This window comes from Miniopterus natalensis, chromosome 16 (genome assembly GCF_054644295.1).
Source record: "Miniopterus natalensis isolate mMinNat1 chromosome 16, mMinNat1.hap1, whole genome shotgun sequence".
Taxonomy (NCBI): Eukaryota; Metazoa; Chordata; class Mammalia; order Chiroptera; family Miniopteridae; genus Miniopterus; species Miniopterus natalensis.
Window position 1 is genome coordinate 36,899,433 of NC_142096.1, and position 27,943 is coordinate 36,927,375.

General features: G+C 50.0%; 1 protein-coding gene across 1 annotated transcript; it reads right to left on the minus strand.

The window, feature by feature from the left end:
* Window positions 1-9,256: 9,256 nt before the first annotated feature.
* On the minus strand, window positions 9,257-26,971 carry GSDMC (gasdermin C). Its single transcript, XM_087825188.1, has 13 exons — window positions 26,875-26,971; window positions 21,115-21,329; window positions 20,278-20,458; window positions 17,821-17,989; window positions 15,709-15,820; window positions 13,486-13,576; window positions 13,328-13,344; window positions 13,194-13,235; window positions 12,659-12,679; window positions 11,474-11,610; window positions 11,019-11,151; window positions 10,265-10,338; window positions 9,257-9,601 (listed from the first exon to the last, which is right to left on the minus strand). Exons 2-13 carry the CDS (start codon window positions 21,323-21,325, stop codon window positions 9,368-9,370), a joined length of 1,422 nt encoding a protein of 473 aa, XP_087681314.1. The 5' UTR covers window positions 21,326-21,329; window positions 26,875-26,971; the 3' UTR covers window positions 9,257-9,367.
* Window positions 26,972-27,943: the final 972 nt, after the last annotated feature.

Below are 27,943 nucleotides of genomic sequence, written 5' to 3' on the forward strand. Positions count from 1 at the left end.
CCCTCCCCTCCTGGGTGATGGTGAGGCCTCCCAGGACTGCCTACAAGATAACACTTTAGCTCCAAAAGCTCTGAAATCTGAAGCAGGCAGCGATGTCTCCGAGAGCAACCTCCCTATAAAGCCCACACTCATCCTGAGATCCACAGTTCCACAGGCGCGCGTCTGTTCTCCAAGGTGAGCTGCCGGCCGTGGGGAGCCGGGAGCCCCTAAAGTGGCGCCGTCTCTAGAGGAGCAGGGATGGGACGTCCCAGCCGTCAATGGAGCTTTGTGGCCTCAGCGGGAAGAGAGGAACGCCAGTCTCAGGAATGCAGCCTCCAGAGCCCTGAAGACAGCCACCCTTTGCCATGATGAAACCCCAAACACTCTGGGTGTGTCGGGGGCTTTTTGAAAGCGTATTCTGCTCCCACTGAGGAGCCTTGGAAATGTGGAGAGCGTCCCGCCCCAGCCATTAAACGCCCAGACAGCTGGGGACAGAGACAGGAACAAGGAGCCAATGAGCTGGGGGCAGAGTGTCTCGAACAAACAAACATGCGGCGAAGGTATTTCCAGACCAGTAAATACTGCCTTTCAGGGGGTTCCGAAGGAGACCAAACAGCCGCCCCCGCCACCCCCCAATAAAAGGGTGACACTGTATCTAAGGAGTGGGCAGCCAGACAGAGGCCAGATTCGCAGCCACCCTTTAATTTACGGGCCGTAAATGAGGGAGCCCGTGATCTATGGGCCCTGACTCGGGGGGATTTGCTCTGGCTCAGAGCACACACAGAGGCCCCTGGTGGAAGCAGCGGCCTTGGGTGGGGAAAGGCCGGGCTCTCGCTGAATGCTGAGTAAAGGTGTGTGGGACAGACAGTTCTGTTACTGAGAGAGGCTTCCAGACACATCACAGGAGCAGCGCAGGCTGCTGAGGTCAAGCTGAGGGCGGAAACCCTGGGGTGCCCCACAGGGAGACAGCCTGCTGCAGGGGTCCGGGCCCTGATCTCCAGCGCCCTTCCCCCGGTGCGTCTTTTCAGGGTGTCCTCTTACGCCAACTTTTGCCCCATCAATACCTGCTCTCAGGTAAAGGTTGGTTCCAGCCCTTCATGTGAGCTGCTGGAGGAAAGTGACATGAGCCCCTGGACCTCATTTGTCCCATGATCACTGTGACTCCAGAGACAGGGTCTGCACCCATCATAGAACAGAGACTTGGTAAATCTTTGTTCAGTGAATGAAGAGACAGAGAGTCTGCTTGTAGTCATTCTTCCATCCATCCAATCAGCGTGCTCAATGACTCGTTACAAAAACACGACACAGTTCATGCCCAGTGCCTGGCCAGCAAGAATTTAATGAGGTCTTACTTTCACCATATATATTTTATTGCTGTCACCTACATGTGGCAAGTGATACTTATATTCCATCTACCGCACAATATAAATTTGGGTCCAAATATCTTCATATAAAAGAAGGGAGTCAATTTGAATAAAAAATATTCAATGAATAATAGCATAGGTATTCTAAGGATATGGCAAAAGCCTTAAAGGTGGTTCAGGAATGACTAAACCTTGAGAAATGCCATATTCAGCAAACATTTATTGATTCGAGACAGTTCTAGAGATTAAGGTCCAAGGCAAAAGCAAATTAGATTTTTCCAAGTTTCCTCTTTGCGTGCTTATGGACACTTTCTGCCCTCTTATTCACTCATGTGGTTTGTCACTGGTATATTCCTATTATTTGTGGGTGTGTTTTTTAAGTGAGACACTGTTGTGGACTGAATTGTGTTCCCCTCACCCCCACCAGTGTTCATATGTTGAAGCCTCAACACCCCATAAAGCAGAATATAATTTATTTGGAGAAAGGGCCTTTAAAGAAGTTCAAATGAGTTCAAATGAGTCTATGAGGGTGGGTCCTAATCCAATCCAACTGATGTCCTTATCAGAAAAGGAAGATATTCTCTTATTATATGCCCCCCCCCCCCCCCCCCCCCGCCCTGCTGGCACCCTGATCTTGGACTTCCAGCCTTTAGAACCTTGAGAAAATAAATTTCTGTGAAGCCCTCAGCCTGTGACATTCTGCTAAGGGCGCTGGAACAGACTGAGACCCCTCGTGATGATTTCACTCACTGCATTTTTGTTTTTAATTTTTCCCTCCATTACAGCAACTGCCCCTCTCCCTCACTTCAGTTCCAAGTGTCAACTCAGCACACCTACAGTGGCTTCACACGGATGCCTCACTCCAGGTCACTAATCGGACTTATTTCAGGTACGGAAACCATCACCTACCTAATTATCAGGCTCAAGTTGCTAATCTAATGGCTTCCTCCCTCTCTCCTTCTTCTACCACATTCTTTTGCAGTTCTCCAAAATGTCCTGAATTTCCATTACTTTGCCCTTTTCAAACCTTGCCACTGATCACCTGCATTAATTACTCTGCCATAGTAGCAAGGGCTCCTTTTGTGAAAATGGCAGAAATCCCAAGTTAAAACGCTTTCGATAAAGAAGATAATTTGCTGGCTAATGTAACAAATAGGCTTCAGGCACGGCTGGATCCAGGGCCTCATCATCCTCAAGCATGACTCTCCATATCTCTGCTCCAATTCTCTGAGTTGACTTCACTCTTCATGTGATATCGAACAAGGTTTTGGCTTTACATCCTACCAACTGCAACCCCACTGGTAAGAGGCTGTCTCACCCATGGTTCCAACAAGCATTCTATAAATGATTATTGTGGCTTGAGAACAGTGTGCTGTGTGTGCACTTTCCTTGGCCATACCTAGTTCACCAACCCCAGCCTCAGGGTGGGAGTTAGAGCAGCCCCACCCAAATGAGTAAGATTAAGAGGAATAGTTCCTCAAAGCAAAAATGAGGTGCTGCTGCCCCCAAATAAAGAAAGATTGCCAATCAGTAAGATAGGTGATAAATAGAAAGATGATAGATATAAATAATAGACAAATGATGATAGATAGACAGATGATAGATAGATAGATGATAGATGATAGATAGGTAGATAGATAGATAGATAGATAGATAGATAGATAGATAGATAGATAGATAGACAGATGATAGATAGATAGATAGATGATAGATAGATAGATAGATGATAGATAGATAGATAGATAGATAGAGATAGATAGATAGATGATAGATGATAGATAGATAGATAGATAGATAGATAGATAGATAGATAGATAGATAATAGATAGATAGATAGATAGATATAGATGATAGATAGATGATAGATAGATAGATAGATAGATAGATAGATAGATGATAGATAGATAGATAGATAGATAGATAGATAGATAGATATAGATGATTGATAGATAGATAGATAGATAGATAGATAGATAGATGATAGATGATAGATAGATAGATAGATAGATAGATAGATAGATAGATAGATGATAGATAGATATAGATGATAGATAGATATAGATAGATAGATAGATAGATAGATAGATAGATAGATAGATAGATATAGATGATAGATGATAGATGATAGATAGATAGATAGATAGATAGATAGATAGATAGATAGATAGATAGATAGATGATAGATAGATAGATGATAGATAGACAGACAGACAGACAGACAGACAGACAGACAGACAGATAGATAGATAGATAGAGCATCCATCCAGCATGGCTCTCAAATTCCTTAATTCCAGTTTTTCTCTCTTCCAATTAATTCTACTCCTGTCGGAAAGTTCACTTTAGAGACACCTCTGGTCATTTCTTCCCCATTCACAAGCCTTCAACAACTCCCCACCGAGTCCCTGAAATGCTCACGAATGGCAATTTGCAGGCACAGTGAGAAATCGCAGAGCCCGCCTTGAATGAGAGGGAGGGACTTGGAAAGAGGTGAAGCTTTCCCGGCATAATCACTGAGTGAGGGGCAGTGGTTTGTTTCCTGTAGCCCACTCGGCCCCCTTGGGCTGGTGAGGCTCATGAACCGTCCGTCATGTGAGGATCCACGCATCGTGAAGAGCATGCGCAGCAAGCGCCCAGGAATGAGGGTCTGGGTGGCCCGGGCTTCCCGCGTGGCTGCCAAAAGCCTCACCCTCCGATCAGGGTCCTTTCTCGCTTCTCCTTCTCCAGGAGGACACATGACTTTTTCTCTCTTCCCCACTATCATGAGCCCCCTGGAAGGTGATGCTACGAGAGCTGGGAATAGGTCAATTTTCTTTATGTCTGTATCAACCCAGTGTCTAGAGAGTGCCTGGCAAATTGCACCCTTAATAAACATTTATTGAGCGAGTGAGTGAAGCAGAGGGACAAACATTATTATCTGCGTCTCAGTAGCACTTAATCGGAAGCCTGTGTAGCGTGTGCTCAGTAGGTGTTTCTTAGATTTTATTTATTTCGGAACATGTAAGAAAGGATTCTAATCAGGTTTTCTTGTTTGGGGCTAGGGCAAATTTTGGGAAGCAGCTGGATCTGAATTATCTATGTGCCAACATGCCCCAAATTTATAGCTTCTGATCAGGAAACCATAGAACCTTCACAGATGTAAGGGACTTACCGGAAAACAAGCCACGTTCTATTATCTGTGTCATTCCGTTTCCATTAAGTGCAGCTGAAACACGTGTCAAGGACATTGTGAAAACAAATGCCATCCTTTCTTAGATGTGAACCGTGTCCTTCTTAGCGTCTCTAAGGAGAAATGGGGGCCACGTGCACCTCCTTCCCACCCTAGGCAAACTCTGCTCCTCCAGGGTCTTCAGCCACGCCAGGGCCAGCTGGCCTTCGGGGCTCAGCATCCAGCAGTTTCTCTGCCGCTTGGGGAACCCAGTGGGTTTTAATGTTACTGAGCAAATCTGCACCAACACTCCTGGTGTGAACTGCGCAAAGCTCCAGTTGCTAGGCAACCACTACAAAAGCAGAAGAATTTCCAAAGTAAAAAGGCACCCAGAATACACTCGAATCGAGTACAACCGCACCCTGGGCTTGTGATCGGGCGGCGCGCCCTCACCTTGGAGAGATGGTCTGCTCCTTGGTTACTCTAGGGAATAGCCTTTCGCACTTCTAAGGGAGACGAAAGTGTTTTACTCCCTCCAGAGTCCTGGCAAAGGAACAAAGAGGAGCGTGTCAATGCTGGGATTCCCGGGGCGTAGTGGGTGGGTGCTCGGTAAGACTTTGTTGTGTGAATGAATGAATGAACGAATGAATGAATGATCAGAGAAATAAAAGCTATAGGTGGGTATAAGGACCCGCTTTTGTATCCTGAGGGAATCAGGACCTCGAAAGATATATAAAAGCGAAGATTTACATCTATGTGGTGATTTTAAAATAAGTCCACAAATTCTCCGGTGGGCGTTGGGCTTAGTGACTGACTCCCAACAAATTCAATAGGGCAGAATTTGCCGGCGTGTGAGTAGGTCACACAAGGCACGGAAATGTTCCCCTTCCCTCCCCCTCCCCCCTCCCCCTCCCTCTCCCTCTCCCTCCCCCCCCCCTCCCTCTGGCTCCCTTTCTCTCTCATCCTTCACTCTGGGGGAAGCTACCTGCCACGTCATGAGGACACTCAGGCCACCTGTGGGTAAGGAGCTGAGGCTTCCTGTCACCGCCATTGGGAGAACCATCCTCAAAAAGGTTCTCCAGCCTCAGTGAGCCTCCGGGTGACTGAGGCCTCTGCCCGGTCAGGTTGCAGTCACGGGAGAGTCCCTAAGCCTGCGCCACCCAGCTGAGGCCACTCCCACATTCCTGACCCACAGGAACAGGGCCATATAAATCAAATGTTTGCTATTTTAAGCCATTTGGGGGTTAATTTGTTATGCAATAGATGGTATAATCTTCTTTCACCTTGTTTGAGATGCCAGTTACTAAAATATCGATGTGAGGGTCTTTTATTCGCTCTTTTATCCCCAACTCCTGGCCCCCGTGTGCGCTCGGTGAACAATGGCTATCAACTCACTTAATGACAAGCTTGTCCCCAGCCTTTTATGGATACCAATACATACAGATTCACACCCAGAAATGGGGGCTTAGTTCACCAATAAAAAAGAGACTTTTAACAAGGCCCCATTGTCCAGCAAAATTATTTAAACAGGAACTATAAGAAATTATCAAAACAGCGCTGTTAGAACTCGCATCATCAGTTCGGTTCCTCTTGTTGGGTGGGAGGGAGCTGCTCTAGAAGGAATACGAGGCCTCTGTGTATCCAGGGTACCAGCAATCAACAAAGGCACAGCCTGCGAAGCCCAAGCACAGGGGACTTAGGTCTCAGTTTCAACATGGGGACTGTTGACATCCTCCTAAAGCAAAGCCGTCAGAGAAATTCATGCAAAAGCCAGCCGGACACGATGACCGTTCAGTGCCTTCCTGACTTGAGCTGCAGGATTGGAATGTGGGAGGCAGATAGACCTGAGCAGAGCGAGGACAATGGGCCAGGAACAGAAGGTCACCCGGGCGGAAAGGCCCAGGTGCCTAGCAAAGGACAACCGTCGGGTAGGACCTCACCCCCAGGGTAGCCTTTCCTCACCTAGCATATCGCTGGTCCACTGGCCATGCGGCTTGGACCCCCTGACCTTTCGTCCCTAGAGACAACATCTAGGCCTCAGTTGTATTTCAGCTCCAGGCCCAGAAAAGCAGCAAAACCAGACAAGTGACACCATGGCTGACCGGAGAGCCAGCTGCATTGAATGACCCGCTTGTCCTGGCGCCAACCAATCAGTGGAGACCTAGGCTCTGAAAGGACACACCTAGAAAGCTGCTGAATATTCTGTTGAGACCTTCTGCTGGAACTTCCCCTAAAATCTCCACCTTTAAAACCCTTAAGATGGAGGACCCAGTGCTCTCCCACCCTGGAGCGTGCCCCTTCCCCCCACCTTTCCCTTTCCCTTCCCCTCCCCCCTCCCCCCAGGCACCTTACCATTAGCTTCCTCTCACACAAGCTCCAAGGGCTCTTTCTTTACCTCTATAACTTGTTTCCTAAACTCATTTATTCTAGGAGTTACTTTTTTTTTTAATCTCTGTGATATACCGAATACATGTCCTCTTACAGTTTGGGCCTTGACTCTGAACTCTTTCCCAGCCAGAGCTCAAGTACCAAGATTGCTGAACCCAGGTCCAGTCTGACCCCGAGTGAGACAGACACCCGGTGCTGTCCCTGGCGGCCTACAACAGAAAGGCCCCCTCCTGTCTCTGCCCCCAGCCCATCTGGGGGCAGGTGGGGAGCACACTGTCCTCCTCTTTCTGGCCTGAAGACAGCCAAGGAAGAAGCCTGGCACCAATGTTACCCACTCAGGTTCACACACTCCCTTCCTCCCAGATCTTAGGAGACCATCAGTTTGCAGACGGCCACACACCTCCGTAGAAAGGAGAGAAGGTGGACAATGGCAGCAAATCCCTGTCTGGTTCCCTCAGTGACAACTAGGGCAAGGCGGAGTGAAAGCCAATCTCAGATAGCCCAGAGCTAGCTGTATTCAAATGCAAAGACCCACCGAAGCTTAAAAGAAAAAAAAAAGAATTGTGTGTGCTCCATGCAAGCTGTGAAGCAGCCTTGAAAAGCAGCACCTAGTCTCAGAGTCCCAGCTACCAGAGGGAGGGGCATTCTTAAACATGCTCAACCGCCCAAGAATATCTAAAAACTGAAAATAGTGCTTGCAGTGTCCCAGACCAGAGACCCCCTCTTCTTTTGAGACCCCTGCTTTTGAGGCTCCCTGTGGGCGTGATAGCAGGCACCCAGCAGGCGCACAGCAGGCTTCTGAGGCCTCACGTCACTGTTGCCTCAGTTCAGTTCACTCAGGAACAGCGCATTGAGTATCAGCTGTGTGTTGGGCACTGGGGTAGGTTTGTTATAGACATTATTTAATGTGATATTTGAGTTACCTACCAGAGGTGGCAATGCTGTGATCTGTCAAACTCCATGCCCAGATCTGTGCAGCTTGCAAGAATCTTCCTGAAGACAAGCTTTGTTTTCCAAAGGACGGAGAATCCCAACATTTCCACTAGCCTGCTTTCCTATGTGTTGGCCAAGGTTCTAATACTTTGAGACAGTTCAATTGCTTGGCTGAATTCATTTAGAAACTATATAGGCCTGCTTATTGAGAGACATTCAGACTCTTCATCTGCTCTTGCCTTTGCTCAGCGTGAGCCTATCAGATTTATCGTAGAACCCATAATAATCCAGGCAGAAGCAGCTGACATTTTCTGAAATAGTGGAAATACCTCTAAGTTTCCCATAACTCAGGTCCTGCCTCCCAGAGCTCTTTAAGGGAGTCATTTAATACAATCAATGTCGTCTTTAAAAGGAAGATTCTAGGGGATATGAAAAGAACCCAGTGTTTCTCTGACTGGCGTATTTCACGTAGCATAATACTCTCTAGTTCCCTCCATGCTGTCCCAAAGGATAAAAGAATAAGCCAGTCAGAGAAAGACAGGTACCACATGATCTCGCTCATATATAGAATATAATAAACAAAATAAACTGATGAACAAAATAGATCCAGAAACACAGGAGCATGGAGCAGACTGAGGGATCTCGGAGACCAGGTGGGGATGGGGGAGTGGTGGGGAGAGATAAACCAAAGAACTTGTATGTATATAAGCATAACCCATGGACACAGACACTGGTCTGGGGAAGGCCTGGGGGTGGGGTGGCTGTGGGGTGGAGGGGACCCATGGGGAAAAGGGGACAACTATAATATCAAAAATAAACAAAAAAAAGAGAAGCCAGTGCTGACACCCCCCCCCCCCCCATGGCCCCATCTCTCCCAGCCTGTTCCAAGTTCATGCAGTGGGGAGGAAGCCAAAGGGGGAGGGAGGGAGAAGTGGGGGAGGGGAGGCGGGCGAGCGGAGACCGAGGAGAGAAAGCCTTTCCTTCAAAAGCCCCAAAGCAAATAGAGGCAAGTATCGGGCCACCGACAAGCTTCCTGCTGCGTGGCCATGCTGCCACCTTCTGGCACAAATTGGAAATTCATGAGAAAATGCGGCCTCTGTCATTCAATAGATGAAGCAGGAAGATGTGATCCCACATATCAACAGAGTTTAAATATATATCTCTCCAAGGTATACCTGAGATCTATTTAAACTAGAATTAAATATATCTACTTTTCAAAACCCTCCCTTTCAAAATATACCACTGGTTAACTGGATAATTATAGAAACTCCTTCAATGTTCTTCCTATGTGCATGCATGCCCCCCACCTCCCAATCCATCCCCCCACTCAGCAGCCAGAGTCTCCTGCCATTTGTGACAACATGGAAAAACCTTGAAGGCCTTGTGCTAAGTGAAATCAACCAAACGGACAAAGACAAAGTCTGTGTAGCTCTTATTTTTTGGAATAGATACAGACTCGTGGATACAGGGAGCAGTGAGGGGTGTTTTCAGCAAAGACAGGGCCGGGACTGACTGCAGTGTCACTGGGCTGACTCCCTGGCCTGCCGGGAGGGAGGGCTCAGGCCTCAGTCAGCCGCTGCAGCGCGAAGAGGGTCGCGTACAGGACAGACAGGCGCTCCTTGGATTCCGGCTCCCAGGTCGACATGGTCAGCTCCATCTTCAGGCCGCACTCGTCCAGCAGGCCATAGGTTATGGCCAAATCCTCCTCCTGGAGTGGGGCGAGGAGCTTGGGTTGGAGGGTGAAGGGAATGCTATAAGAGCATTCGAAGTGGGGCTCCAGGATGCTCCTCACCTTGAAGAAACAGTACCAGATGTTATGGGTCAGCCTTTGAGGTCAGGAAGAGAGAGCCTTTGAGCCAGGGGTCATGCAGGGCAACTACAGGGGCAGGAGGTTTGGAGTCACATCCGGTCCTGTCTTGTGATCAGTGTGACCACAGACATGTTGTTGGAAATCACTGAGCACTGGTTCCTCAGCGGCTAGATAGTGATCCTGACACTTATCCTGCAGAATAGTGGTATTTGGACTTACGTATGTATGCTCACATGTGCAACATGTACATGTACATGCATATGTCTATACACATAGGTACTTACATATATACATACATGCAGAGAGAGCGCAGGCAATTTGCAAATGGTAACCGTGTGAGTAAAGCAGGGGTATAACTCAGGTCCCCTGAGCTCCCCAAACCTGTATTCCTACAGGGCTATTTCAGAGCTGGGGGGAGGGGCCCTCTGTGGGGTTTGCCATGGAAACTGAAACCTTCCCCAGGTAGACTCATGCCCAGTGGGCCTGCTCCCCAGAGGGAGATGCAGCTCAGATTTCCTGGGGGCCATGCTGGGACCTCGCCTCTCCCCCCAGCAGCAATCTGAGTCATCTCTCCTTTCTCAGAATCAGTCTTATCTCGGTTCTCTCACCCTCTTCCAGGGACAAAGGCCCCTGGGGATTTCTCACCAGATCCCGCTGCTGGGCAAGGATCTTCCTCTCCATGGACTGGGCCAGCAGGTCATGTTGGATGTCACTCAGCACTGGGAACAGGGGAGCATTTGGGGAAAGAGGGTCAGATTTTCTTCTTCCCACGGTGAACTAATAGACCCTTAAGGGGTGAACTCTAAGGCAGAGGAATAAAACTTGTTGGACTTGAAGGTCAAGTTCCCTGCCCTGGAAAGTCCTCCTTCTGCTCTTGGGATGGTCTCCAGGATGCTACCTAACATGGGCCAGAGGGTGGGTTTCTATAGCCGGAGCCTGGAATCACCCACCCCCACTGATAGGTTGGATGAAAATGGCCTGGTCTTTGTAGGCCTCAGGCTCTGTCACTTGGCAAGTTTATCACACTGAGCCCTCCTGACCTGGGAGAGACATGATGTGAGGGTGAAAAATCATAACATTTGAGCCCGGCCGGGCGTGGCTCAGTGGTTGAGCTTCGACCTAGAATCCAGGCAATCAGGGTTCATTCCCAGTCAGGGCACATGCCCGAGTTGTGGGCTCGATCAATGACTCTCTCATCATTGATGTTTCTACCTCTCTCTCCCCCTCTCCTTTCCTCTGTCTGAAATCAATAAAGATATATTTAAAAAATAAAAATAAATAAAAAAATTAAAAATCATAACATTTGAAAGGGTAGGAGAAGTAACATCTAATGCAGCTCTTCTGGGTGACCTGGGGGACCAACCTTGTCACTCCCTCATTCTTCCTCCAAATTACTTACTCATTATGGCTTCAAGCAGGTAAAGGACAAGCTGCCGCTTTGAGGCATACCATGGATCTCTCAAGTCCTGTCGCAATTCACTTAGGATGGTGCCACCAGGGCCATTCAAGTGACCAAAGGGTTCCTGTTCAAGCTATAAGACATGGGAATTATTAATGATGAAAACAGTATCATGTGATTTTTGCCCATGTGTCTATAAGTGATTAACCAAAGAGTGGGGGTAATGGCTCAATGCACCCCCAGGGGGTACTGAGCACCCTCAGTCTGTGAGGGCTGCACTCCTTGGCCCTGGTCATTGGACATAGGGACATAGTCCCCAACCTCAGACACCCTTCTCATCCCCCTAAGGCTACCCCCATTCTTCTTTCCCCCATATATATATCTTGACAGTCATATCTCCGAAACATCCCCCATTCATAAGTTTCATCAGCCTTAGGTAGCTGTGGGATCCTCACTGTGTCCATGAGATCCTGAAGAGCCTCTCGGTCCCCAAGCATGACCTGGATATTGAAGAACACAACGTCCTGAATGTCCTTTGAGAGCCGGGCCACTTCTACTTTCTGGGAAACCTCCTCTTGTAGGCACTTGAAATCTGCCCTCGGACATTAATGCCAACCAGAAAATGAAGCCAAGTCTCAGATTAGAACATTCCTTTCCCATCACCATGAGCAAACTCCCCCTTCTGTCTAAATTGCTGAAGATGGCATGTCTGAGTTCTGGGGTGAGGCTGTCGTAATAGGCTAGAAAGATGGAGAATCTCAGCTGAAATGAGGTGGGGGTAAATGCAGAGGGGAGAGGAGAGGATCCAGGAAAGGGTCATGGGAAGCTGACCAGGTGCTCGTTTCTGGGACACGTCTGAAGTAATGTGGGTTCTAGATTGGACTCCAGAGATGAGAATGGTTCTAACATTGGACTCAAAAATGGGGCTGTCAGGGCAGTTATATGAATTTATGGATATCAAGTGCTTGGTACTACATGCAGTTGTGCCACATCTTCTGGGTCTATAAAGAATTAACAGAGGAGTGATGTTGGGGGCTGTCTGCTCCTACTAGGATACCTGAGGTGGCCTCAAGGTGATGTTCTGAAAGTGAGAAGTCACTAGAATGGAAGCTGCAGGGAGGAAGGCATTTCTGTTTGGTTCACTGCCTACCCCCAGTGCTCAGATTAATGCCTGCTGACAAATGAGCCCTCAGAAAATGTTTGCTGCATGCATCTTCAAATAAAGAAAGGAAGGAAGGAAGGAAGGAAGGAAGGAAGGAAGGAAGGAAGGAAGGAAGGAAGGAAGGAAGGAAGGAAGGAGGGAGGGAGGGAGGGAGGGAGGGAGGGAGGGAGGGAGGGAGGGAGGGAGGGAGGGAGGGAGGAAAGAGAGAGAGAGAGAGAGAGAGAGAGAGAGAGAGAGAGAGAGAGAGAAAGAAAGAAAGAAAGAAAGAAAGAAAGAAAGAAAGAAAGAAAGAAAGAAAGAAAGAAAGAAAGAAAGAAAGAAAGAAAGAAAGAAAGAAAGAAAGAAAAGTGGGGCTGAGCAAAGTGTAATTTAGAAGTAAAGCTAGTTTTCTGGGTAGCTTGGAAACCTCTGATTTCAGTTCTGACCTTTGCCATTTCCTACCTAGCAGGCGTCAGGTTCCCTCTTAGGAAGCACTCACCCAGGCAGGAGGGTTTCCATACTGTTTCAGAAAGAGAAAGGCAAGCGGTCATCTCCCTTTCTCATCCCCAAAATTTGCTTGAGAGACACTTCCGAGGGCTCTGCCCTCTACTGTCTCCTTCCTCTTTCTGCTCCATCCTGGTCCATCCCTCCGCATTACTGACCTTCCCCATTCCTTAGAAACTATGGCCAGGCCCCGGGGTCATGGTGGCAAAGGCAGGGACTCTGCCCTGCTCCCCAGACGAGTACAGTGAGGACCCCTCCCCAACCCCAGCAAACACACATTCTCCTATTGGGAGAATGGAATGTCCTTTGCTGACTAAAAGAGAAATTAAATTCCCCACCCAAGAGTTAGTCTCTGAAGACTCTTAGTTTTTCTATATTCTGCTCCCAACTCCCAACCCCTCTTTTCCATCCACCCCTGCCCTTTGCCCGAAGGGCCCGAGCCCACTGGCTCAGCGAGGACAGCAAAGGCAATCACGTGGGGTTTCAGTTGTGCAAAGGGGGGCCTCATGGAGGGTTCCCATCTCACTTGCCTAGCTCTTGAGTGCTCGATCTACAGGAGAACTTCACTTCCACTGTAAAGAGAAACAGAAGTGATCACTCACCATGGCTTAGTCTCCGCTCCCCCAACACACACACACACACACACACACACACACACACACACACAGTCCCACCCCAGCACTCAAAAGAGAGAGGTGGCTTTGGGTCACAGCAGGGGAGACAAGGACGTGGTGGAGGAGCCTGGCCCGGGAAGGTTTCCCTGTGGGTCTGTAGGGGCTGAGCCCCAGCAGGGTTTTATGGGTGTCCAGAGGGGGTCAGGGCTCAGCGGGGCCTGAGGTCCAAGCAGAGAACCTGCCCAACTCACCATCTTGAAAGGTTTCTTGTTCATCATCATCTGCGACGTGAAGAATGTCTGGTGGGAAGGAGCCAGCTCAGCAGAGCCGAGGGTGTCCCTGCTGGAGTCTCCCACATCCCCCACCCGCGGCCCCCACACTCCCTCCTCCAGCCAGGTGGGGCAGCTTTTCTAGGGTGGCCTGGGGACCCCTTGCAGCAGAATCGCCTGGGACGCTTGTGGAAACCGGGAGCCCCTCACCTCGCCCTGTATCTTCTGCATCAGGCTCTCTAAGAAGGAAGCTAGAACCTGCGTCTTCAATAAGCACCTGGCTGATGGGTATCCCTCTAATATCACCCTGGACAACTAACTGCCTTTTCCAGGGAAAGGAAACCGGCTTCCTTCCGGCAGCCCTTTGTCTTACTCTCCTGGAGGCTCCTCCATCATGAAGCTATTCCCAGTCCTGCCCTCTTCCTGGGCGATTTCACATTTCATGTAGTGAAATGTTCCAAGTTCTGAAACTTCTAACAATCAGATTTAAGTGTTTGACAAGGGAAGAGGAGCCCTTGAAGGGAGGAGACAGAGTGGAAACAGTTCCAAGAAAGGAGGCCCCACAGGTCATGGTGTGGCAGTGTCCAGGGAGACAGGAGCTCCAAGCTGGAAGAACCCAGTGCGTGGTTGTTGATGAAACGGGGAGCAATTGGCTGGAGGACAGTCTGCAGGGGTCCAGGCATGGATGCCAGGGAGGGAGGGAGCAGCGTATAGAGGATTTTTTAAGGAAGCTGGCAGTGAGAGGACACTGGGTGGGAAGAGGAGATACTTGGGTGGGGGGTTTCTGAGATGGCAGAGACCTGATCCCGTCGTCCGGTCAGGGGAAGGGTGCGGGTGAACTGGAGAGAGGGAAGATAAATTTAGCTCAGCCACCTTGCCAGACATTTACCTCCAACAGCTCTGGAGAGAGGGTCTCGTTTCCATTCAGAGATAAGATGAGTGACAGAGGAATTCTGGTTTCTCTAGTTACTCAGCAAGTGCTGCGGCAAATCGCTAACCGGGTCCGCTCAATATTTTTCTCTCCGATTTGTTATAAGGATGAAATTCGTTCATGGAAGTCACCTTTGGGCCTGAACCTTAGGAGCAGCAAGCTCAATGCGCCCCCTAGTGGGCTGGACATGACTTGCAGGCACTGCTGTGAGATTAGCCTTTTGGGTTCAACTCCATTTAGCTCACACTTGACACCACTTATAAAACATAATTTTGCATCTTGAGTTGAGCACTGACCCCACAAGATTGGAGAGTTCAGCCTCATTCTAGCTATTGCCATTGAAAGGAGGTCATTGACAGCAGGGTGTGAGTGTGTGTGTGTGTGTGTGTGTGTGTGTGTGTGTGTGCGCGCGTGTGCGTCAGAGAGAGAGAGAGAGAGGAAGAGAGGGGAGAGAGGGAGAGGGAGGGAGGGGAAGAGAAATAGAGGGAGAAATGGAAAGTTTTGGTTATGTGTGGTGAGTGCACTGCCCCCCCCCCCCAAATGTCCAACAAGCTGGCCCTCAGCTGTATCAGGCTGACCTCTACCTGAGACTCAACATTTGGGCAGAGAGGAGCCAAGGACCCTGAGCTGGTTGTGTTCACAGCACCCACTATTCCACCTGGTTTGTATTTTCTATCTGATGCAAATGGTTCTCCTGTGTGGAGTCAGAATCCGAAGTGTGTGTATTGGGGAACTGTGCACTTTGAGGCGAAGGAGGGAGGGAGGGATGTAGATACAATTCTGCATTACGTGGTTAGCGCACTGTGTCCGCAGTTTTGTTTGTGGCTGTGACGCTATGTTATGGACTTACTGTGAGGTTATGGGTCACCTGGAAGGGTTCTGTGGCTCCACCAGGTAAGCTGCTGAAAGTGGGGGAACCTTGACTAGAGATGGGTGGGATTAGGATCATGCCTTGCCCAGTGCTAAGGACACCTCTGCGTTGGGCATTCGTTCTGTCCCTCTCCATATAGGATCCTGTCTCTGCCTCCTCAGAGCAGGATTTCAGTAGGGCCCTGCTTGGAGGTGGCTATGGGTGGTGGGATGTGTGTGCCCTGGACAGCTGAGAAATGCTGCTTCTCTCTGAACAGGTAGAGAAGCCCAGGTTGCCTGATGATGGTCTTTCCCTTCCGGTTTCTCTTCCCAGGAGAAGCATACCCCTGTTCCCCACCCGCCTCCTTCAGCCTCTGCTTACCCCAGCCTTCCTTCTTGAAAACCAGCTGCTTCCTCTTATAGGCCAACACCGAGCCCTGGGGCACAGTCAGTGTTTTCTCTCCCAGTCTGAGAGCCCCTCCCTGTCCTTTACCCTGGGGACAGAAACCAGGAGATACAGTCATACATGCATGTGGTTTTAAAGTCAAATACATCTAGAAAGCTCTTGAGAAAAGGAATCAGCAGACCCCTGCCCTCACCCTCTTCATTCCTGATTTCTAGTTCCTGCTCTTTTTACCATGTTTCATCCCATATTTACCTTCACATCCCTCAATTTCGTGTTGATACTGCAATGATTTTATTTTATTTCAGATTCAAGTATATCTAGTCACTTTCTCTTTTTGATGATGAGGGCTTCATTTTATTACTCTTTATAAGAGCCAAAGCAATTGATAAAAGGGAAATACCCTACTCCTGCCTCTTCTAGTTTTCCATGCAGGGCAAGGGAACTATCCAACTCTGGTTCCCTCTACCCATCTGTCACATACAAGGGGGAAGAGAGTATTGAGAAGCTCTTGTGAGTTCACAGCTCAGGGTTACTTAAAAACAAACAAACAACAACAACAAAAACTGGGACCTATTCATGGGACTATGGAATACTTCCCTTCTCGTACATCTTCTCACCATGTCACTAAAGGCCGACTTACCAGTTCCTTTTATCACTCATGTCCTGCCAACTTTCAACAAAATAAAAATTACAAGGCATATTCAAAGGCAGCAAAAAACATTTGGAAGAGATTGAGCAAGCTGAGAATCAGACCCCATTATAACAAATTGGAATTCTTAGACTGGGAATTTTAAGCAAGTATGATTAATTTGTTGAAAGATCTAATGGAAAGCATAGACAAAATGAAAGAGCAGATGGGTAATATAAGCAGAGAGATGAGAAAAATTTAAAAAGAAATGCTAGAGAGGTAAAAAATACTACAACAGAAAAAAAAGAATGCCTTTATTTGGCTCATTACTAGACTGAACACAAGTGAGAAAACAACCTCTGCACTTGATGATATCTCAACAGAAATCTCAAAACTGAAAAGCAAAGAGAAAAATGACTGAAAAAATGAAACATAATATCCAAGAACTGTGGGACAACTACAAAAGTTGTAACATACATATAATGAGAATATAAGAAGAAGAGGGAAAGGAACAGAAAAAATATTTGAAGCAATAATAACTGAGGATTTCCCCCAAATTAATGTCAGACTCCAAACTACAGATCCAGGAAGCTCAGAGAACACCAAGCAAGATAAATAAAAATAAATTTAAAAATCTTAGACCTATGAATTCAAACTGCAGAAAAATCACAGATAAAGAAAATATATTAAAAGTAAGGGGAGCCCTGGCCCATGTGGCTCAGTGGTTGGGGCATCAGCCTGCACACCGAAGGGTTACAGGTTCCATTCCCGGTCAAGAGCACATTCTTGGGTTGCAGGTTCAATCCTGGGCCCCGTATAATTTTTAAAAATCCTGACCCATCTCTTGTCCGACTGACCACAACAGAGTGATGAGCCGCGCCCCAGGGGTGACATGCAAACTGCTTGATGACATCACAGCCCGTGGCCAGCACCACCCCGCTGGCTTGAGCAGCTGTGAGAGCGGCACTAGGTGAAATGACACAGGGGTCCCCCGTTCTCAGAAAGCCAGGTTACCAACCTCGGCAGATGGAAGCCCAAGGCTGGACGTCAGTGTACCTTTACACTGGAGTGATGTTTCACTCGGTTCAAACTTCCCTCCTCCAGAACAGCACCACTGACCTTGGGGAAATTAGTTCACAATTCCTTTTTTAACTTGAGTTTCTAACTCTTCTAAGGGAGGGCAATCTACACGCAAAACATATAATGTGTAAAAGCGCATTACTGTGATTGGGACTTGAAGGCATTTAAGTCTCACTCTTTCTATCAATTCTTCTCAGGCGTGACACTCGGGGAACTTCAACGCCTGAGGTTTGCTCTTCGTGGCCCCTCATTTCTTCCAGCATAAACCTGGTTGTGTATATAGTAGAGCCACCACCCCTTTAGATTTGCCAGGATCCATCACTTACCCAAAGCAAATGTAATACCACATAAACAAATCTATTTCCTATTTTATCTCATACCTTGAGGAAAGCATTCAGCGGGATGGAGACTTTCCCCAAGAGCCTGAGACCGCTGCAATCCTGCAGCACAGCAGTGTTGAGCAGCTCCACAGTCTCGGTCACAACGTACAGGTTGATCGATGCCGCCCGGAATTGTTTCAGAAACGACTCCTCTGGCTCCTTCAGTTTCCTGGGGCGAGAAGAGGGTCAGAGTGGAAAGAGATGCCTTTTCGGGTTACCCTGGGTTACCCTCCTCCTCAGGACCTGGAAAGGGTGCAGAGACTTTGGACTTTGAAAGGGGTCCCCTTCATGGGTAGGAAGATATTGGCATGTGGGTTAAGTTACCAAGGAAAGCAAAACACCTTTGCTATGCAGGTGGAGGGGCCCCCATATTCTGATGGGGGCTCTGGAAGGAGAGTACGCGTGGCATTTTGTGAACGACACCCGCATTTTCCAAAATTATATTGGTCCTGTTGGGGGCCAGTTTATAGATGTCCAGTACCAGGGCCTTGCACCTTAAGAGCTGGGAGTAGGCAGGTCCAGAGACAACAGTCCCTAAGGAGCCCGAGAGTCCAAGCTGGGCACCCACGCCCACCACGGCCCAGGGCGGGATGGGGAGCATGTTTGTGACGAAGCGGGAGAGCTGCTGGATGTTTCCATGACGAGCGCACGGGGCCGTTTGTAGACTAACTGTCCTTGGTAGGTGGCCGGTAGGCTAACTTGAAGATACACGTTTGGGCAGCAGAATTACAGTGTGAAGAGCCGCAGACAGGTTTCATCTCCATTTCAGTCCCCAGACTCGTCTCCGGTTCTGCGTAGGGCCCACTTGGTGCCCCGGATAAGAGCCGAGTGGGATGCGGAGAGAGCCTTACATTGCTTTCCAGTGGAGGAGGTCACTGAGCCTCGTGTGGGTTTTCCCATCGCCCTTTGGGGGGAATTCAAGCCCCTCACTGTGTCTCTAAGATGCTGTGTTATCTGACATTTACTTATCTCCAAGCCTCCCTTTTGTCACCTTCACTCTGGCTGGCCAAGCTCCCACCTCACTGACTTCCCACTGCTCCTGAAAACGCCAAGCTCTGTCCTGTTCAGGGCTTCAGACCCCCACCTGGACCACTGTCCTCCTGCTCTGAGTCCAATTGTTAGCTCCACAGAGAGACCTAAATAGACCCCTCCGCCCAGCCCTGCTTCCACAAACTCCTGTTACCACCTCAGAGCTCCCACCAGTGGGTGTGGGTGATTACCTTTAGGTGAAACACTTTTCATGCCCACATCCATTTATTAGAAGTATCTAATTGCCTTTCTTGTCACATTTCAAGTTTTGACTTCAGGCAAGTAATTCTTTTACTTGGTGCTAGATTTTTTTAAAAACTGTATCTTTGAAATTGGAGGTCCTTTAACTGCTGAAAGAAATTTCTAGGACACATTTTACTTTATTTTCCTGCAGCTAAAGAAACCCAAATACTCTTTTACACCATAAAGTGCTTGTAAATGTTGGTGCTAATAAGAGTCTTAAGAGACACCAGAAATACAGAAATTATGCCATGTCCTGTCGAAGTAACTTTTAGTCTCTAAATAGCCTGGGATTTTCACTAGTTGCTCACTTTAGTAATTCTTCACATCAATCGAAATCCTTTTTAAATTGAAATCTCTGTTTCTAAAAGGCATAAAGGCTTAAGTTCTTTATTAAGCCCTTAGTGCAGGCGTGGGGAAATTCCAGCCCGCAGGCGGGACTCAAAATTCAATAAATCTAGGAGCTTTTCTCATAGCTTTTTTTTTTTAAATATATCTTTATTGATTTCAAAGAGAAGAAGTGAGAGGGAAAGAGAGAGATAGAAACATCAATGATGAGAGAGTCATTGGTCAGCTGCCTCCTGCACGCCCCCAACTGGGGATCAAGCCCACAACCCAGGCATGTGCCCTGACCGAAAATCGAACAGGATCCTAGGGTGACGCTCCACGACTGAGCCACGCCCAACCGGGCTCTCATAGCTTTTTTAAGTTGGTAATTTTGTAGGGCCGAGAGTGATGTTATAAATATCCAAACAGCCCTTGGGGGAAAAAAGGTTCCCCACCGCTGCCTTAGAGGCTTACTGAAGATTTAAACAGAGTTTCAGAGCCTTTGTCTCACTTAAATTAATCCTTTGTTAACTTATTTTTTTATTGCTTATCTTCTCTATCACTGCATGTCCCCTGCCCCAGTAAATATGTCTTAGGGCAGGGATTTTCATCTGTCTGGTCATTACTCTAGTCCCACCACAAAATAGCATAGTAATGGACAATTGCAGAATTAATGAATACTTATTAGATAACTAATAACCGTGAGTTGAATGAATAAATGTATGCATCCCCAAGAAAAGCAGCATGATCCTATTTTTCCTTCTGAGCCTCAGGGGCAAAATCTACCAGATGCCTCCTTGCCTACGAGAAGACCACCACTTGGGACCTGTTGACCAGATCCTTCCTCTCCCATGACCTCACCTCTTTTGAATGTCTGGCAAGATGTCCTGTGGGATGGTAACAATGTGACAATCAAAGGAGGATCCTTGGCTCTGAACCGTCCTCTCTGAGAAGCTGGCTTTTGCCCCAGCATCCACACTCAAAGCCACCTGCTGCTTCATGATGTCAGTGTTCCTGAATTGGAATGGCACTTTCACAGCATCTGGAAATGGACAAGGTGGCCTGAGGTATAGCCAAGAATTCACTCTGGAACAGATGGGACATGGAATGACTGAATCCTAGCTCACCCCACCTCTCCTACTCAATTAAATCTCTCAACCGAAAAGCTAATATTTTGAGTGTAAATTACTCCTGAGGACAAGTGTTTGAATCCACCCAGAGACTGGATAACAGGAACGGTGTCCTAACCCTAAGAAATGATGACGTCACTTGCACTGGGCCTAGGACACCCACTACATTACCTTCCCAGGCACAGCATGGCCTCTGCAGCAGACACGTGTCACCCCAGGAGGTAGCTCACAAAGCAGAAAGTGTCCGGGATTTGGAGCCAGACAGACTTGGGTTTGAGCCCTCCTTCCACCAGTTCCCAGGCATGTAACCCAGAACAATCCTTTTTATAAGCTTTCACTTACTGTTACGTAAAATGAGATCATATTTCTGACGCAAAAGGCTGCTCTCAGTATTACATGAACCTGGGTTCATAATTAGTAAGTGCTCGGATAACCTCAGTTCCTTGCCCCTTGCCCGGAGGCGAGGCCGATCCTGAGGTCGCCTGTGTGAGTGTCTCAGCATGTCTTGCCTGCTGCACCCCTTCTCTCTGCACCCTTGTTTTCAGTCCTTGCACCTGGCTGACAATACCTGGGACCGAACTTGGTTCGAGGATCTGCATGAGGGAGACACCAAGTGGAATATCCTGTGGTCCCCAAAACAGTGACCAAGGTTTCTTCTTCCGTATTAGAGAAAATGGACGTATTTTGGTGGCATCCAGCAAGTTTTTGACAGGTATGAGTGTTTTGTCTCCAACCTCTTTGGCCAGTTTCTTGGCAGTTTTCTCAAACATGGAAGGCATGTTGCTAGGAGAAGTTAGAAGGGAAGCAAGAAGATCAGATGGGTCTTACAGATGAGATTAAATGAGTTTCCATGTGTCATTCAGAATTGACAGTGGCCGAACTTTTCATAGGCCTTTGTCATATCTACAAGGTGAAGTCACACGCGTGTGCAAATGACCCCCGTTAGCTGGACCAGGCCCTAGGTCTTTCTTAAATAACTGTCTATTGGGATGGTCTTTAGTGCCAGATGAGATACCTAGACTGAACTTGCTTAACTTGTTGGAAAAGGTAAAGAGGAGTTAAATTCCCTTTTGAAAATTAGATATACATACTTTTTTTTAAACAACGCGTTGCAACTTTATTAGGTTTTTCTATTTGGTGCCTCCACTGGGAAGCAAACCTGCAACCCTTCAGTGCACAGGATGATGCTCCGACCAACTGAGCCACACAGGCCAGGGTGACATATGCCCTTTCTATGCCACTACAGTTAACGTTAAGCCGGCCACATTGGATGATTGTTAGTCGCCCCCTGGAGGACTGGCTTTTCGTGTGTGCGTTAATTTCCTATGTTCAGTGTTGCAAAGCCCGTGCTCCCCCCATTACTCTCCAGAAGAAATAAAATTAGCCATAACCAAACAGGCTACTAAGGACAGTAAGGATTGATACCATTTACCCTCAGGCCAGCTGTTTTTACCAGAGGCAACAGGAAAAACCCTTGTCTCCCAACTGCACCAGAGCATTCATCTAGGACAATCTAAATTATCAGAACCCCTAAGGGAAAAATATTTTTTTATTAATCAGAAAACCATAATAGAATCAATCACCAGATGTTTAGCCTGTGCCGAGGTCAACGTCAGACAAGGAAAACACCCTCCCCTAGGCGTACGAGCACAGGGATCCACACCTGGAGATCACTGGGAGCTTGACTTTACAGAAGTCAAGCCCCCATTGGCTGGGAAAAAGTATCTCCTAGTTTTAGTAGATACCTTTTCAGGTTGGGTTGAAGATTTTCCCACCCGAAATGAAACTGCCCTTACGGCAGTCAGAAAGCTCCTATCTGAAATAATTCCTAGATTTGGCCTACCCATATCCCTAGGATCAGACAATGGAATGGCCTTCATGGCCCAAATATCCCAACTCTTAACAAAAGTCTTACACATTAATTGGAAACTCCACTGGTCCTATTGACCTCAGAGCTCAGGGCAGGTTGAACATATGAACAGAACCCTAAAAGAAACCTTAACCAAACTTAGTCTAGAGACCGGTGAAAACTGGACCAATCTGTTACCCCTAGTTCTCCTATGGGTTAGATGCACTCCCTACAAGGTGGATTTCACCTCCTTCGAAATTATGTTTGGAAGGCCACCCCTCTTCTTCCCCGGTTACAGGTGGAACCGTTAGCTGAAATCCATAACACCTCTCTACTTAAGTTTCTCCAAACCCTACAGGATACCCAGGCTAAAGTTCTCGACAAGTTCGCCAGGTTCTCTCCCTACTCTCCTCGGACCCTGTACACTCGTTCCAACTTGGGGACAGGATGTGGATTAAAACTACCTGAAAGACGGACTACAACCTACCTGGCAAGGGCCCTTCCTCATGATTTTAACCACACCTACAGCAGTCAAGGTCCACGCCTCTCCGCCTGGATCCATCACTCCCGCCTCAAGGCAGCAGACCCCAGATGGACGTCCCAGCCGACTGGCAACCCGCTCTAAATAAGACTAAAAGGGGAGGGTTCTCCTTCTTAATATCTATAACCCTTATTTGTCTCATTTGGTCCCCGATATCTGTATCTGGGGCATCCTATTATTAAAAAATCCGAAATAGCGTCTCAGGGGCGGTCTTAGCTAACACCTCAGATCAGGACCAGCCTGGACCTTTTCAACTTGACCTATGTTCTTTTTTCAGAACTAATCAGAAGCTGGGGTGCTGGTTCAACTGCAAGGAACCTGACAGCGGTCTCCAAAACACTGGCATCTCCCTCTGCCAGGAATCCCCCCAACACATGCGATTGCTTAAATTTAGGTCAATTCTTCCGTCCTTCTTGGGACTGTGAAACCCTCTCCACTCAGTGGTCCCCTAACAACCCAGACCAGTGCCTACGCCTCACTAGAGGAACAGTCCCAGATCCCAGAATGTGCAGCAGGGGAGCCTGTAATCCACTTACCCTCCAAGTCCACAACCCTCACACAGATCCTGGCTCACAGGCCCCACTTGGGGACTTCAGCTCTATCTAACTGGTTCTGCTCCTGGAGCTCTCTTCACCATCCAAAAAAAGGCCTAACCTCCAGCCAAAACGGCCCATAGGACCCATAGCCGAGCTAAAACTTCCCATTCCTACAGTACTACCAAGACCCTCTATCCCAGCCTACCCAGAGCAACAGTATAAGGCTACTAGTCCAGCACCCGCAGAGGCACTAATCCAGCACCGCGGAGGCACTAATCCAGCACCCGCAGAGATACTAATCCAGCACCCGCAGAGGCACTAATCCAGCACCCGCAGAGGCACTAATCCAGTACCGCAGAGGCACTAATCCAGCACCGCAGAGATACTAATCCAGCACCCGCAGAGGCACTAATCCAGTACCGCAGAGGCGCTAATCCAGCACCGCAGAGGCGCTAATCCAGCACCGTGGAGGCGCTAATCCAGCACCGCAGAGGCGCTAATCCAGCACCGTGGAGGCACTAATCCAGCACCACGGAGATACTAATCCAGCACCACGGAGATACTAATCCAGCACCCGCAGAGGCGCTAATCCAGCACCGCAGAGATGCTAATCCAGCACCGTGGAGGCACTAATCCAGCACCACGGAGATACTAATCCAGCACCCGCAGAGGCGCTAATCCAGCACCGCAGAGATGCTAATCCAGCACCCGCAGAGGCGCTAATCCAGCACCGCAGAGATACTAATCCAGCACCCGCAGAGGCACTAATCCAGCACCCGCAGAGGCGCTAATCCAGCACCGCAGAGATGCTAATCCAGCACCCGCAGAGGCGCTAATCCAGCACCGCAGAGGCACTAATCCAGCACCCGCAGAGGCGCTAATCCAGCACCCGCAGAGGCGCTAATCCAGGCCCCGCAGAGGCGCTAATCCAGCACCGCAGAGGCGCTAATCCAGGCCCCGCAGAGGCGCTAATCCAGCACCGCAGAGGCGCTAATCCAGCACCGCAGGGGCGCTAATCCAGCACCCGCAGAGGCGCTAATCCAGCACCCGCAGAGGCGCTAATCCAGGCCCCGCAGAGGCGCTAATCCAGCACCTCAGAGGCGCTAATCCAGCACCGCAGGGGCGCTAATCCAGCACCACAGAGGTGGGCCTCCCTCCCTCTTAGCGGCTATGCACCGCCTAATCAATTCAACCCACCCTGACTTAGCTCCGACTGCTGGCTGTGCCCAGCCTCCAGGCCTCCTTACTACCCAGGCATAGGGGTATCTCTCCCCTTCCCCCGACCTCGGACCAGCCCAATTCCCATCAAGGACCCCACTGCCTCGCGCTAGGAGAAATGCAAGGCCCAGGATTATGCCTCCTCACTAAAAGCAGTTCCAGTGCCCCCCACCCGTATTCCGGCCTCTGTAACACGACTTTATATTTTAACCCCTCTTTCCCCTCCACTAGACAGTATTTTCCGGCCCCAAACCATACATGGTTTGCATGCACCACGGGCCTAACTCGCTGTCTCAGTTCTGAGAAACTAGGAGAGCCCCGTAATCCCATTTTCTGTCTCCTTGTATGTGTCCTACCACAGGTCTCTATTTACAGGGGTCGGGAGGGGACACCCTTATTTCCCCCCGTGAAGTCGTAACTCGTTGGAAACGAGCAGCCCCTCTCCTCTCCCCGTTTTAGCCGGACTCGGCCTCGCCGGATCCGCGGCGATAGCGCAGAAGGCAGCTTGGGAGCCCGGGCCCTGATACCATCGCATCTGCCGTCGGTCCCCTTGGCTCGCGAGCTCCTGTTCCCGGCAGCTGGGCCCTCCCCTTCCTTACACTCGCCCAGACGACAGGCCCGGCTCCTCAACTGCCTCACCCTGTCGCTAGAGACAGAATTGACTCCTAAAGCTGATGATCCTCAGAACTGAGTGTAATTCTCTACCCTTCGAAGAACCAAGGATTTCGTTTTCATCACACTTTTCAAACAGGAGTGGGGCACTCCCATCCCTCCTGCCTCCCCGCCCCGTCCCCAGAGAAGCGGGAGCAGAGCTGATCCCGCAGGAACAACGCCCCTCCCCTCCCCTCCCGGCCTTCGCGGGAGGTTCCCGCCGCTGCTCCAGGAAGGAGCGAATGGAACCAGTGGCCGCTTCCCTCGCTTCTCCCGCGGCAGCGCTAGTCCCCCTTCCCTCGCTTCTCCCGCCGCGGCGCTAGTCCCCCTTCCCTCGCTTCTCCCGCCACGGCGCTAGTCCCCCTTCCCTCGCTTCTCCCGCCGCAGCGCTAGTCCCCCAGCCGACCAGGAGGGGGCTCCGCCTGTGCGCGCTCCCTGCCGAGGCTGGCCAGGGCGCGAGTCCGTTTCGGGCAGGAGCCCGCTCGCAGTGGCCGGCTAACACATCCCCAGGGGTCAGCTTGGTCTCTGGGCGAGTTATTCTCCAGTAAGTCGGGGCAAGTGCACGCCCGGAAGCTGGGAGCCAGCTCGGCGATCAGACTCAAACCCGCACAGAGCAGCGCACAGGCGGAGAGTCCGCCCCGCAGGGCCCGCGCCCGCGGGAGGGACCCAAAGTCAGCGCGCCCGGCTCCCCGCACTCTGGTCTCAGCAAGCTGGGGCGGCTCCACCCGCCACCGCGGCGCCCCCTGGGCTGGTCACAGGTCCCAGCCTCTCCCCACCCGGAGCTCAGCGCCACCAGGGCGCCCCCTGGGCTGGTCACAGGTCCCAGCCTCTCCCCACCCGGAGCTCAGCGCCACCGCGGCGCCCCCTGGGCTGGTCACAGGTCCCAGCCTCTCCCCACCCGGAGCTCAGCGCCACCAAGGCGCCCCCTGGGCTGGTCACAGGTCCCAGCCTCTCCCCACCCGGAGCTCAGCGCCACCAAGGCGCCCCCTGGGCTGGTCACAGGTCCCAGCCTCTCCCCTCCGGGGCTCAGGGCGGGAGGGCTCCTCCCCTCCCCCACGCGGCGCAGATTCAGCGCTTCCTGGGGCTCAGCACAGTGCCCCACAGGGAGGCAGAGGGTCCCTGTGTGCTGCTGCTCAGCGCAGTCCTCGGGTCCCGTACCACTCAGGTGCCAGCGCTCTGGGACAGCCTTTCCTATGTCAGCACCCGGAGCATTTGACGGCGGTCACATCCGCCACTAGCAGCTTTATTTCCTAGGAAGGCGCCGCCCCCCTCGCGGACTCTCCGCTCCCGGGGTCCCTCTGCCCTGTGCGCGAGGCGCTCCTTCCCCTCTCCTCGCTCCGGGTGTGGGGTCCCCGCTTTTGGATGCCTCGGAGTTTGGGATCCCTGCTTTTGGATGCCTCGGAGTTTGGGATCCCCACTTTTGGATGCCGTCCGCACCCCCGAGGGGAGGGAGCCCTGCAGCCTCCAAGCCTCGGGGCTCGGCGGCCAGCACAGGCTTCAGGGGGACTCCCCCTTCCTACGCCCCCCTCCTACCGGACTCCGTGATGTGTCTTCAGTGCTCCCCACTGGCACTCCGCCCACTCAGGTATGTGTCTCTGGCTTTTCCAAGCTGGCTGCGGAGGATTTTAGGAGGAAATCGAGTCGGTGGCTGGGAGCGGGCCTCTGCTGCTCCTCACAGGGCCGCCAGCTTCCCTCTGGATCATGCAGTCTTACCTCTCAAGGCCGCCTCAGCCCAAGTCCACGGACTGGAGCGGGCAGTATTTATATGTATCAGCGCGAGGCTGTCCCACCGCGCAGTAGATAAGATCTCCAGAAGCAAAGCATGACTGTTCCTGACAAAGAGAACTCACCGAACAAGTCGGGTTCATTCACAAATGATTGATTAACAACCTACCTGGCTATATGCCATCTTAAATGCATTGTGGGTAAGATGTGGCCGTGGGTCAGTAAAAAGGTAGACATGGGCTTCAGGACAAAAAAACAGGTACGTTCTGGACCCTGAGCAGAGCCTCTGCACAATCGGAACTAAGGTTCTTAACACCTGTGTGTCAGGTACTGTGCAATCGATTGTACAACAATCTTTAATGATTAAGAAAAAGATTTGTTTTAAAGGGACAAAACAACTTGCCCCAAACCCTTTCTTTCCAATTACTTCTGTAATCACTCCTATAGCAGGACGAAGCGAAACACTCATCAGAGGGAGGGGAGCCTGTAGGAGCAGGAAGGCCACACCTGCGAGTTTTTGTGACGTGAAAACCAAAGCTCCAAACGGCAGCTGACAGTATTTCACGGCGCAGTCCCCTCCTCCTTCGGCTCAGTACTCACGAAAGTCCCACAGCTGCCCTTCTCTACCTGGGGAACCGGATAACCCCTCCATTCGGGAGAGAGCCCATGGCACCAGACCCAAAGACTTGCCCAACTGAATGTACTTTCTATAACTTGCATTGTAAAAACAATAGACTTGACATATAAAACTGTGTGTGTACACAGAGCCCTCTACCACACGCCAGCACTCTGAGGGCCCTGCCCTGCTCTTGCACATTCTAGAAGCCAAAGCCAAGTGACTTCGCTGTTTGGGGTGAGTCCAGGAGCCTGAGAGTTT

Bases quoted from the DNA above. Each gene is read 5' to 3' on its own strand.
- GSDMC (XM_087825188.1), bottom strand. From the start codon at position 21,325: ATGCCTTCCATGTTTGAGAAAACTGCCAAGAAACTGGCCAAAGAGGTT. The intron at 20,459-21,114 runs GTATTGTCAGCC...GTCCATTTCCAG, and splicing joins CGAACCAAGTTCGGTCCCAG to ATGCTGTGAAAGTGCCATTC. The intron at 11,611-12,658 runs GTGAGTGCTTCC...GTCCGAGGGCAG, and splicing joins ATGGAAACCCTCCTGCCTGG to ATTTCAAGTGCCTACAAGAG.